The following is a 13589-nucleotide window of genomic DNA, read 5'->3' as shown; positions in this document are numbered from 1 at the left end:
AAGGGACCAATGAATGTTTGTTTCCAAATAGATTTGCTGTACTACTCAAGAATATTTGCCCTATGTAGCACAGTCAAATTTGCTTTCTAAAATGTAACAGGGAGTGTTTTTTTTTTTTTTTTTTTTTAAAGATATGTGGAATTGAATTCATTGGGTAAAATCCTTGTCCTATTGAAATCTGTGGTAAAACTCTCTGACTTCAATGGGGTGAAGAATTCACTCATTATACTAAGGGAAGTTGGGCTGACATGTTGAAGTATTTGAAAAATAGTACCAATAGGATGAAGAAATGGTTCTAAAATAATTCTCCAAACCTTCTAGAATATTTGGCATACAGAGTCAAAACATTAATATCGTGCGGTACTGAATGGAAGTTTGAATATTGAGAAAACTGATAGTAACTCCTGTATTTATGTTTCTTAACACTCCATTATAAGTCTAGCTGGAACAAAAGCATGGGTTTAATCAGTCTGCAATTTTATTATTAAATGTCTGGAACTACCCAGTAGATAACATGTTTTCTCTTTACTAGTCCCCCTCTGCCACCCAGTCCCTCTATCAGATCCATTGCTGGGACCTTACAATCCCCAAGGGACGGAGCTTCCACCAACTTCTCCCCTCAGCTTTGCATGCAGAGCCTTCCAAGAACACCATTGCCAGGACCTTTCTAACTACTCCCTTGTAGAAGGGGTAAGGTGGACTACAATGATGGGTAGTTGGCTCCATGTCATTGTAATCAAAGCCCTCAATTACACCAGGTCACTCACTCACCTAGCTCCTCTCCTTAAGTCCTTTCCCAAGATCTATCTGTTACTCTGTCTTCTTTTATGTGTCTGCACTGAACATCTGCTGTATACATAAATAATAAGTTGTGACATATGACCTACCACACATCATTTTCTGCATGAACAGGGCCCATACAAACCTGCTGTGAGGAAGATGAAAAACCTCAAGTGCACCTGGGCCAATATGTTGCAAAGGGAAAAATTCCTTCCCAGCTCCACTCAACGAGATGGCTAGTGTAATGCCCACAGCACATATAGCCAATAGCATGGTATATTTGCCACCAGAATAGGAAAGGAGGAAGGTGTTTGCTGCTGATTTTGCTCCATGAATAAGAGGGGTCCCAGCACAGGCTGACCTTTTAAAAGCACTCATTCCTTGTTGATGAGTCATCCACCATGCTGGCCCCTTTTCCAGCAGTTTTACCGCTCTCCTCTCTCTCCACACAAACCAGCAAGAATCACCCTCTTCTTCCAGTCAGCCATCCAAACAGCTTAATATGCAGGGATATTATTTGTGTAATTTCTTTTTTATGAGTAGTAACACCTTCACTGTTTGCAGAAAGTCTTTCATATTCATCAAGGTGCTTCCTCATGCTAAACAAATGCCTTTTCTTTGTCCCTTGAAATGCCATTTATATATCCCAATCTGTAGTGTTAAGTGAAGCACTAAAAGATACTTGAAAAATATGACGTTAACTAATGTCTGCCTCTACATATAGATTAAGTGTGGTCAATAATTTGTATTTTATTTTTTATATATATAGTGAGCTTATCTTGTCCAGCATTGACATTGGAGCGACTGGAGATTGGGAGTGTTTGATCAACAACTCCTATGGAACCAGTACTAAACAAGTAGAAATTGTGGTTTTAGAAACAGCAGCACCCTACTGTCCTGAAGAAAGAATATTTAATAATAAAGGAGATTTCAGGTATGATTTCCTCTAAGTCCTCCAAAATATACAAACACGAAGAAGGCGAAGGACTTTGTCCTCTATAAAATGTGGATCTGTAAGTACATCCTGGGCACATGATGTTCAACAAGTTCTCAAACATTTTCTCAGTATGGACCTCATATTAATGCAAGAAATTGACTATTTTGTGGATGATATTCAGTCTCATCCATATTATACGAATATCCTTTGACAATAACAACAAGGGCTTATGTGGAAAAAGAACATTAGGGAAGTATATCACTTCGTTTTTACTATATTTTAATGTAATCCAGTAGGAGGAAGAATCAGCACCTTGTTGAGACTAGCCAGATCTCTGAGGAATACCAACAAGTGCACTGAGGTCCCTAGAATGCACTCTGAGAACCTCTGTCATAATGCTTACAGTATAGTATGGAGGTCTCAGCTTGAGGTCATACAAGGTTTTGGAAATTTATTACTGCTTTCCTTTTCTTTATGGCTAAATGGAAGGGGGCACTGAAAACTTCTGGAACTTTTTTCCTGTTGTAACACAGAATCATAGTAAAGAACAGGTCAATAACCACTGTACTAAAACATTAAGGATATAATCTTCAATATACTTCTGATTTATCTATTTCAGTTCAAATTGTTTTGTTCAGCTGTGATTAGGAGCTATAAATAGCATATAAATTGAAAACTCTTCAGAGAAACAGATTGCCTAAGATGATTTTTATGAGTATAGTACAGGAACGGGAAATAAAACTGTGGTAACTTACTAAGGTTAGTCTATGGTGGGCCACTACCACTACATTTATCAGTGCCTCCACATAACCAGGCGATTGCAGCTCCCATTGGCCAGTAACGGCGATCTGCGGCCAATGGGAGCTGTGATCCCTATACCTGTAGAGGCACAAGTAGTCATGGTGTGGGGGAGGCCCCTTGGTGGACTGGATCCTGCCCACAGGCCAGTATTTGCCCACCCCGGGATAGTACCTCAGTTCCCAAAATACCTAGAATTATATAATATATGTTAAAAAATAGTAATAAAATACTTAACCCTGCCTTCAGAAAAACTTGTTATTTTAAATAAATATGATTATCACCCACAAATTGTATTTTAAAAGTGATTGCATATATTAGTTGCCTTTGTGTAAACTTTTTCTCTAAAATTACATATTAATCCTATGATCTGTTCAAAAGTGGTGCCCAAATGTAAATTACCTTTTAACTGCTGTTTATTCTTATGATACATTTTTAAGTCCAAAATGGAGAACTAGCTACCTCATGAAATCTGCTAGGGACCCCTTTTGTTAGAGATTTTAAGTGGAAGAAATTGAAATAAGATAAGTTATTTTAATCTGTCCTGCAGTAACATCAACGTGTAACAGTCCCCAAAGAGCAAGAAGATAACTCATTGCCAAATTGATTATAATAAGGGCTGATGTTGCATAATTAATTAAAAGTACGGTGGCCATGGAGTTTCTCCTGAGGGAGCTAAGTGCTCTCTGTATAAGCGTCTAACTGTAATAAATACCTTTTCTTTTAATTTATCCTTAAATGATGAGACTGACTCATTTTCATGGGACTTTGCTTCTTGCTTTCACATAGGGTACATCATAGATACAGCTGTGGGGAAAGGGAAAACTAACTGCCACCAACACAAGCTGTTGCTTCAACACAAATTTCAGAGAAAATATTAAAATTAATGGAAGACACATACCTAAATGCTTTGGATTCCTTTAAAAGTCTCAACCAGATCTTGTTGGCTTTATTAGTTATTGGCAAAATTACCTTTCTGTCCAACCCAAAATGGATGAATTTTGGGTGCTTTTTAAAATAGCTTATATAAAATAGTACTGATTGCCACACAATGAGCTTTCAAATGACAACTTTAAGAAGTCTGCTTCACACTTGCCAGTACATGTCATTCTTTTCTTTATAAATAAAAGATATATAAATTCCTGCATAGTGTCTCAAACTAACACCAAGGGCATTTTGCCTTTCTATATAAATCAAAGGAATAGGCATGTATGTTTCTCTTCTTATTGATCATCTTTCAGAAAGTCCACACAAATTTATTTTTGAAGCATAGATCAAAAGCATCTTGAACCCATGGATTCTTCTGGCATTTGAAGGGACTTAATGTAAAATTATAGAGAACTTATTTGGAGCAAACTTCACATTAAATACATGAAGCTTATTTCAAAGGTTTCTCCTCTGAGATGTAGCTAACACACAAGTAATTTTTCATGGAAAGATCTTTGAGGTTTTGATAGCCCAGCAAATACATAGGTAGAAAGAAATCAGCCATAAAAGCAAAACTAAAAAGAACTGCCTCTTTAATGGGCAGAAAAGCAATAGTTGCTGAAGAAGGTTAATCCTTTCAGTCGGCAGGCCCAAGTGGTATTTATAATTACAATAAGAACATTATGCATTGTGAATCAGAGTGAACTGATCCTATGAACAGAAAGATATTTTGTGTGATGTGGTGCTTTGCTTTCCCCTCTTTACAACTCTATCCTTAGATGCTAATGCAGGGGCGGGAAACATTTTTTGGGTTGGGGGCCACTGATCAACAGGAAAATCAGTCAGGGGCTGCATACAAGTGAGAAAAATAACCCCCCAAAAACCCTCACTGATGTGGCCCCTAACTTAGAAGGAGAAAGACCCTCCTCTCACATTCACCTTCCACACCAGAGCCCAAGGGGGCCTAGCCTAATAGATTTTGTGTTCTCTAGCCCCATAGTGGGGCGGCAAGGTGGCTAAAATACCAGCAATGACTCCCCAATGCTGGGGGAGGTAGTGGCTTGAGCCTCGGTAGCCAGATCCAGTCGATGTGAACCCTGGGCCTGAGATTCCCCACCACTGTGCTAACAGTAAACATACTATATTCCATATTCCATATCTTGGAGGGTCAGATTCAGCCAGCCTCTCTTACGTAAGGTGCTCACTTTTCTGAGTAGCCTCATTGATTTTCTGTGTTAGGTAAGAATTGGGTCTTGAGCTAATACAGATGCTAAAAAATTTTTGTTAAATGAAACATTCAGTTCAAATGCGAAGAGGAACATACGTGGAATTGTATTTGGGTTTTTTTCCCCCGAAAAAACACCATTTGTGTTTCATTTTGCATCCATGTCATGAGTTAGTCCAGTGGTCAGTCAGTTGTAGAAAAGGAAGATAATTATTCTTGTCTTAGCTTTGTTTAGAATTGGAAAGATGAGGATGGCTCAAAACCCATCAGCATATTTTGTGCTAGTTTTCAAATCAATCTACAGAGCAAAAGTAAAAGGGTTACTTTGCATGTTTAGTCTAAACATTAATAATCAACATGCAACCTGTGTCACTGGTTTGTACAACCTCTTGGGTCTAATGGTTACATCACTATAATTTAAATGGAAGATATGTCTACACAACTGACTCAGGCTACTGGGGCTTATACTAGATCTTTAAAAATAACTGTCCATGCTTGGAAGCTGCAGCTCAGGTTGTGAAGCCCATCCCCTCCCAAGCTCCAGCCTGAGCTGCAACTTCAAAGTGCTCTCTAGAAAGTTGTTTTTAGGGTGCTATCTATTGCAAACCCTGCTAGCCTGAGTCTGTTGGCCAAGACTGGAAGGCTCAGTCCAAAATGGACATACACTGAAGGGCCTGATCCTCTCCAAACTTGTGATTGCATCTGAAACTTTGTGAGATCCTGTAAATGGCACAGGACTCAGTCCCAAATGTAACATTGTGAGGCCTTGATATTTGTGAGGCTCTTAGAATTCAGAATCAATACAGAGATACTGGACACGTCTAGACTACATTCTATTTTCGAAAGAGGAATTTGCATATCTTCTTCTGATCGCTTTTTTGAAAGCAGGTCTTTCGAAAGTGAAAGTATTCTGGATGCGTTTTTTTCAGGAATAAAAAAAACATTTTTCCTTTTAAAAAAAAAAAAAGGAGATTTAGGCAGTTTTTTGAAAAAGGGTTTTTTTCCGAAAAAATCGTGTCCAGATTACTTTCACTATCAAAAGATCCACTTTCGAAAAAACGATCGGAAGAAGATATGCAAATTCCCACAGAATTTGCATATCCTCTTTTGAAAATAGAATGTAGTCTAGACATGCCCACTGTGTTGCCTGCTGGTCCCCTCTAGTGCAGCCTGCTCTTACGCCTACAAGTCCCTCTTCCAGGATTGATTTAACAGCATAGCCGAGGAACTTAGGTATAGCTCACCCTAGCTTATTTACTGTATTTTAGGGGAAACCTGTTAGAACATAACTGTCCCCTTTCACCCGGGGCTTAGCATCCTCTTCACCCCTGGCTCCCAAGTTCTGTGAATCCATGGTAGATAGGTTTCCATGTGCTTAAGGTAGAAGGGGGAGCTTGAAATGGAACTCATGTTCTTTCCTTCTATGGCTTTGGGCCAGCATCCACAGTACAAATGCCCTTCCCTTTTTGGAACATTTACCTCTCGGTTTTTAATAACAGATGTCGCATTTTCAGATAGTTCTGTGTCCTTTAGTTCTGCTCTTAGAAAGCTGCATAGACACAAATGGAGAAACATGCCATCTATACATATTTTTAACAACCAAACACCTCATTAGAACAAATCAGTTGCCAGTTTTCATCACTGCCAGACTCTGGGTTAGTGTATTTTTGGCATTTCCCAAGAAAACACAGTAATGTGCCACAAAGCACAAGAACAGGAAACTATTTTTAGAAATTAAAATGTTTTAAATTATTACTTTGTACTGACAGATTTTTTTCAAATGTCCTACCATATTGCAGCCACATTATAAATTGGTTCTAAATAAGGCATGTCAAGTTAAACTTGCTTATTATTACCTTCCTCATAGATGGCCCAAAACTCTGGCTGGGATAACTGCTTATCACCCTTGTCTGCAGTATTCATTTAGCTCCATTTCACTCCACAATGGAGCAGAAGAGTCAAAGGCATGGCGTAAATGTAACAGAACAGGACGCTGGGCAGAAGAAAACTATTCTGAATGTCCATATTCACAAGAAGTAACTCAAGTCCTTCATGCCTTTAGCCAGGTAAGATTATGAAGTCCTTATTCATAGAATGTACTGTAGTTATTGTAGGATAGCACATATATTTATGAGGTGGTTGTTTGTACTGCATAGAATGTCTGTCTGTTGCTAGGGTATACAGCACTAGGTTCCTGTCAGGATCCAAAATACAATGGAGCAATATGATCATGGTGCTTTACAGCGCTAATTAGGCCCACCTTGCTGTAGCTTGGATTTATTGCATGGCTGGAAGTCAAACCTGAGTTTGGACACAAGTTTGAGATTTCTACCCTCCAGCAAAGCAAAATGAAGTGCTTCATCTAAATGAGGCAGTCCTCATTAGAAGGGTTTGTGGAAATTTGATGCAGTGAGGGTACAATTATGCTGTGCTAAAAGACCTGCAGCATATCCATGGAATGGGTCAGCTGACTTTGGGCTAGTGGGACTCAGACTGTGGGGCCATAAAATTGCAATGTAGATATTTTTGCCCGAGCCTGGGCTCTGGAACCTCCCTCTTGCATGGTCACAGACCCTATGCTCCAGCCCAAGCCTGTATGTCCACACTGACATTTTATAACCCTGCAAACCTGGATCAACTGACCCAGGCCAAACATGGATGTTTTATTGCTGTGTAAACTGTTACTCCATTTTTACCTCTGAGAAAAGGAAAGTCCCTGCTCCAGTAAATAAAACTGAAATAATTCCGTGGTGTAACTGTGCCATGGATGTGTGTGAGTGCACAGCATATTGCCACCTTTATTATGGTGTGTTTTTCTTCTTGTGTCTGGAATTTATGTGTAGCTCCCTGCATGGGTACAAAATCTGTATCTGCTTTCCACATCTGTATCCTCAAAAATGAGCCGTGGACACCTGTGGCTGCAGATACCCATGAATTTATATTAAGTTTTTAGGATTCTAGATTCAAAATTTGTATCTACATCTACATCCATACGCACAAAAATGAGCTGTAGATATCCACATCTATGGATGCAAATACACACAGTAACAAAGAGGATAGCTGTGGATTTGCAGCGCTCTACTTCTGTGAACATTGGTAATAGAATGACATGCTGGTACTCACTGGCAAGGACTTTGGGACATCAGAGCACCACTGCAATTTCTTTTTTCCTCTAAATACAAAGTCTTCCTACAGAATCGTTAGTTTCTCTTGTATTCTGATATCGCTGACTCCCCAGCTGGAGTTCCTCTCCTCATCGCTATGATCTTGGCTCTGTGAGCATTTCAGTTTGAATAAAAGGCAGAGCATGAATTAGGGGGGCTACAGGAAACAGGATAAGAAGACGTTTTAGACAAGTACGGAGAGAGTTCAACGTCTGCTGAAGGCAAGGTTCATGGGTAGACCAGATTATTTTGATTTGATGGCTGTTCTGAAAAACTGGGGGAAATTGTTTGGTTGAACTATATCTGATTTTTTTTTAAAAAATTTCAAGTGATTCAAAAAAGTCTGTTGTGACTCAAACAAAATGTTTCATTAATTCAACATGTTTTATTTCTGATCCTTTTTAAAGGACTGAATTCAAAAACTAGGGAATGGGAGGTGGTGTGGCCCTCATTCCAAGCTTCAGAGTGGTATTAAGAGCATTCATCTGGGCTGTAAGGGAGACAGGTACAAATCATCAGTCTGGAATAGGGGATTTCAGTACAAGTCTCCCTCTTTCCAAGTGAGTGCTGTAACCATCAGGCTATATAGAGAGTCAGTCTTAGTGCCTTGATTAGTTATTAGCCTAGAGAGAGAAGTGAAAGACCCAAACGGAAGTCCCAACTCCAGTAAATATTTAACTATTTACAAAGTGGAACAGCTTCAACAGGAGAGACTGAGAGAGACCCACTCCAGAATACCCTTTAGCCTGGTTATTAGGGCTCCAGAGCAGGGATTTGAACAGGCGCTTCCTCCATCCTCGCTGAGTGCACTAATCGCTAGACTAAAGGGTGCAAGAGGCTTGCAGCTGTTGGCACCTTCTCCACCTCCATTCATGGTGTAAATAGCATGAAAGTCCACCAGAAAATTGGCTGAAAGTATTTAGCAAATTCATGTCAAATTTACAAATAATTTTGGATTGACCAGAATTGCATTTTTTTAGGGAATAAACTATTTATCCTAAATATTTTTGGAAAAAATGGAGAACAAGAAGAGAAGTGAGGTGAGATGGGTACAGTGATTTAGGGAGAGATCGGGCAAGTGTATAGAAGAGAGGATGGTGGTTAAAACTGCACAACTCTGCTCCTGCTTGACCATCTGCCCTCACCCCCCACACCCATGCCTCAGTTCTCAACATGCTCTTTTCACTTTGCCACTCTTCTTCTTTGTCTCTTTCCATGCACTTCATTTCATACCCTGCCCCTGATGTGCGACAACAGTCTCCCTTTTCTAGTGCACTAATTTAGCCTGAAACTGTGTTTACTAGGGTTCTACCATAGCTGCACTCATAGGAATTCTCTTTCACATTTTTTCACTACCTTCTCTTTTAAATAAACACATCCATTTGTACAAACCTAAGTGTGTGTGTGTTGCACACACACTAATAGTTCAGATCACTTTATCTTGGTTGCTAAAGCCCTCATCCATCCTTTCTCTCCCCCACGCTTATCCGGTATTTTCCCTGTGTTAGCTTAATTTGATGCTGTAAATTGCACTGATTCTGGTGAGCGGTTCTGAGCCCCTGACTCCATTGAAAATTAAAGTTATTGAGCAATTATCAGGATTAGGCCCAGATTATATGTTTTGTGAGCCAAGGATTATTTCTACTTTTATTTCTGTAAATAACAGTGCTGCATAGATGATATTAATAAACAAACACTGTTTTCAGACTGAAAAGGTAACATGGAGCATGATATACAGGGGCAGTTGTTTTCACCCTTTGTTCTCCATGCAAAGCTCTCTGTTAAAGCCATTGCCTGCAAAACTCCCCTTCAATGCTAGCTTGTTAGCAAAAAGTCCTGATGGGATGATACTTAATGCAAACCATCAAAAGGAAGGAAGAAGAGAATTGTTCTTGTCTTCTCTTCCCTTTGGACTTCTTTGCATGAATTATATCAGACACACAATGAATTAAAATATCAGAAGTAAAAAAACCCATAAATAGAACATATTTCCAGAACTGAGCCAGAAGGTTCAATATGGAGATATGATTTCCATTTATACAAATTTCAAACAGTTGATAGGTAAGCCAAATGTGATTTCAAAAAAAATCCTATACATAAGACAAAGATTAGTCTGAGGAAAAGCATATCAAATGAAGTGAAAAGGTTGGGTTGGAAGAATGCTACAACAAAGCAATGCCTTTCTTTTGTTTGGCCATTTGTTTAGCCTGTATGGTTTCAGTGGTTCCAGATAATGAATCCAGACATTGTTTCATTACTGTGTTTTTTCCTGGAAAAATATCTTTATCTCACACGTACCTGTGAGTTTTCCTTGCAGGACTTTTTTCTGCTTTTTTTCATTAATTAGTTAACTGTTTCACCTCTTCTCCTTTTTGGAGGACTCTTAGCTCTCTAGAGAAATCATAGAGCCTGTTGCCACAATAGAAAGGTTAATAAACAAATAGTTCAATAAACAGATAATACTATCAAATTCAAGCTAAAGTGAAGGTGCACAGAGTAATCATTAGCCTGTTTCTGTGCAGTCTGTCTGAACTGCAGGTATCTAACAGTGTAGACAGTTAGCTAGTTCCAGAAAGAGTATGATGAATGTGTGTCATGCAGGTGATAGTTAAGGATGAAAATCCCATTCCATTATAAACCCCTGCTTATAATTTTCCAAACCCTTCATCATTGGGACTTGCATTTTCCATAGTTAGTGTAGAAAATTATCATCAATACAAAAAAATATCCTCTTGCTTTTAACCTTGTTTTTTTTTACTTAAGTAGCTAAGTTTCTGTCAACTTAGACATGTTCATGACATTAACACTCCGAGAGCCATGTTTTCTGGTCACCTTCATGTTAGTGAAATCCAAAGAATCACCAGTGAAGTCAAAAGTTATTTCAAATTTACAGCTGTGCATATGAGATAAAGATCACAGATCCGAGCATCCTGATTCCTTGCAGTATATTGATTCTTAGCTGCATGGTTCCATGTTAATGGGACTCATCTGACAAAAGCTGTGATCCTGCAAAGACTTGTACAAATGCTTCACTTTAGGTCAGTGGGATTATTTACATTTATATGTCTTTTGAAAGATTAGTTCCTCAATCGTTTAAAAAATTATGTAGCCTCAGAAATTTTAAAAGGGGGATAAAAGCCAAGCCACATATTACACATAACAAATCTAATGTATTTCCAGATGCACGTCAATGCCACCAATGCTCTTGAATTTTCCCGCCAACTTACGGCCTACACAAGAGGTGCTTCCAACTTTGCAGATAAGATGGATATTGTATATTTGGCTCACATAATGGAAAAGTTAATAGGTATCATGGATGAAGTCAAAGATGTAAGTTGCTGTTCTAATACTGAATAATTACCACCTAAAATTGAAATCACTTACTTGTGCATTTAGGACATGGTCCTGTTTTCAACATATGCAGGCATACCTTGCAGAGTAGCTTCTGAAAGTGCTCACTGCTCTTGTGAATGTATAATGCTGACAGTTGGAACCAAACCTGGGACCTCTGGGACTTTGTGCATGAACCTCTATAACTTGAGCTAAAACCCAGCTGGCTCTGAGCTAAGATTGTAGAACAAACTCATTCTTTCTTTCTGTAAGTACCATTGAGAGAGCACACCACATCCGGTAGGAGTGTGGGTTAAAAATGCATATACCCTGCACAAGAAATTCAACAGTGGGTTGCCTAGTGTCTAAAAGGAGGATTAAGCCTTCTCTTCTGCCTTATAGAGTCATTGCTACTTTGGAACAAAATATTTTAGCATGCACAAGTATAGGTTGAACCTCTCTACTCTGGCACTCCCTCTGAGCTAGCATGATTTTAGTTAGCCAGATATCCACTCATCATGGGCATGATCAAGTTTCCCATGGTCCTGTAAAGTTAATTTAGAGCCCCAGTCTTGTGTCTGTGTTCTGTGCTGGTATTTAGCTCTGATTTACCCCTAAATGTCTTCCAAGAGCCCAGCAAGCAATGGAAGTTTTAGTAATGCTGGTAAGTAAAAGCATGTTTTTTATGCTTTATCTACTTATTTCCTTGTGCCAATATAATAAAATTGTGTAACAACACTAACATTTTGTTATGAAGAGAGCTGATGAACCTGTGAATCTTGGCTAAGCTTAGGCTTATATAGAGTATATCAGAACTGTCCTACATTATTAATCAGCATTGCAAGCATTATTCCATTTATTCAAATAAAAATAAATAGAGACCCAATTCCTACAATATTGACCTCCTATGGTTCAGCAAATTCTCTGATTTAGCAGCTATCAGGTCCCAAAGATGCCAGACTACAGAGGTTCAACATGTATTTCCTTTACTTTGTGCCTTTTTAAAATTATGCTGTGGATAAGGTATTGGAAGTAACTCCAAGTGTTTCTTCTTCTGGAGGTTTCCTTTGCAGTCTTTGAGTGCTTTTTTTGTTTTTTCTGTATTATCAAAAGAATAAATATGGAGGATATTTTCACCACATTTTAAAGAGTTAAGAGTGTGTGAATTACTTCATGTGAAGAGGATGTAATGCCTCTAAGTATAACTTTTTGAAGGAACTTCAAGTACAGGCAGATGACATTTACAAGGAAATTTAATCAGAATTATGCAAACCCCAGTGGAAAAAATAGCTTTTTACAGAGAACTCTTAAAATGATACTCTTAAGAGTTTTTACTTTTAATTTTCAGAGTAGCTGCTTGCATAAAGATTTCATCATCTGTAATTTTTGAACACATGATAGTTATAGTTAAGACATTTGTTTTCTTTTGGTTTGGCATTGTTCATTTCATGCTGGCTTTGGGGTTTGTAACAGTTAACATTTTAGTGCCACTTTGAGAATGCCTTCAACTTTAATTTCATCAAATGCCAGAACTACTAAAGTGCATACTAAGTGCTTCCAAGACTCAGATTTCAAAGCTACAATTGCTTTTCAGCCTTTTGGCTCAGAATCCCAATATGATGATATTGATATTGCTTTTTTACCTACCTCCTCTCACAAAAAATGAGAATTTTCTCTCTGACATAAAACACAGTTTTAGTTCTCCTCTCAAATCCTTTGAGTCTTCTTTGGTTTTGTTACTAGCACCTTATGTATTGTTCATTATCATTACATAAATCAGCATCATCTCCAATCTCTTCATTGATGTTGTCCCTCCTTCCATGTAGTGTGGAACAGGAGTTTTAATATTATCAAAGCATCCACACAACTCCACCTCTCATGCATGTTTCTTCCCCATCAATTTCTTTCATAATTCCTCACATCATTTACTGTCTCCACCTTCTCTCCTCACTGCACCATCTTTCAGCTCCACATTTTGGATATGTCTTCACTGCAATTGAAAATGTGACTGTAGCCACAGATAGGCAGACCTGTAACTGGCTTTAATCTAGTGAATCATGGGTACCAAGAATAGTGACTATGTGGTGTCATGGACTTGGACTTGAGCACCCAGAAACAAGCCTACCGGGAGTGTTCCATACATACTTGGATTGCCAGCCTGTGCTTCCATATAGTCACTATTATTGCTACCCACCCTAGCAAGATTAAAACTAACATAGTTATGTCCACCTGTATGAGAATCACACTGTCACTTGAAGTAAAATCATGCTGCATCCAGCAATCAGGCTCACGAAGCACTTTCTCTCTTCTTCAAACTCACCCGTACCCCTACTGGTTTCCTACTTTAATCTCACTAGCAGTGGTACAAAATTGGATACCTGAACTGTTCTCCTTTTGCCATAGAATAAGTGTGGCCTTTTCTACACTT

The 13589-nt window shown here is 38.6% G+C and overlaps 1 protein-coding gene across 5 annotated transcripts in view; it reads left to right on the top strand.

Annotated features, from left to right (window-relative positions):
* The window catches only part of ADGRA1 (adhesion G protein-coupled receptor A1), a 486698-nt gene that overhangs the window by 251387 nt on the left and 221722 nt on the right, over positions 1 to 13589 (top strand). For 4 of the 5 annotated variants that reach the window (XM_075935215.2, XM_075935213.2, XM_075935211.2 and 1 more), the window contains 3 exons: positions 1550 to 1714; positions 6535 to 6733; positions 11012 to 11161. In XM_075935215.2, coding sequence (XP_075791330.1) covers positions 1550 to 1714; positions 6535 to 6733; positions 11012 to 11161 — 514 coding nt within the window. The remainder of the gene's footprint in view (positions 1 to 1549; positions 1715 to 6534; positions 6734 to 11011; positions 11162 to 13589) is intronic. The other variant, XM_075935212.2, reaches the window with a different exon arrangement.

Source organism: Pelodiscus sinensis, chromosome 8 (assembly GCF_052426305.1).
Source record: "Pelodiscus sinensis isolate ZL-2025 chromosome 8, ASM5242630v1, whole genome shotgun sequence".
Taxonomy (NCBI): Eukaryota; Metazoa; Chordata; order Testudines; family Trionychidae; genus Pelodiscus; species Pelodiscus sinensis.
This window is presented reverse-complemented; position numbering and strand designations above follow the sequence as displayed.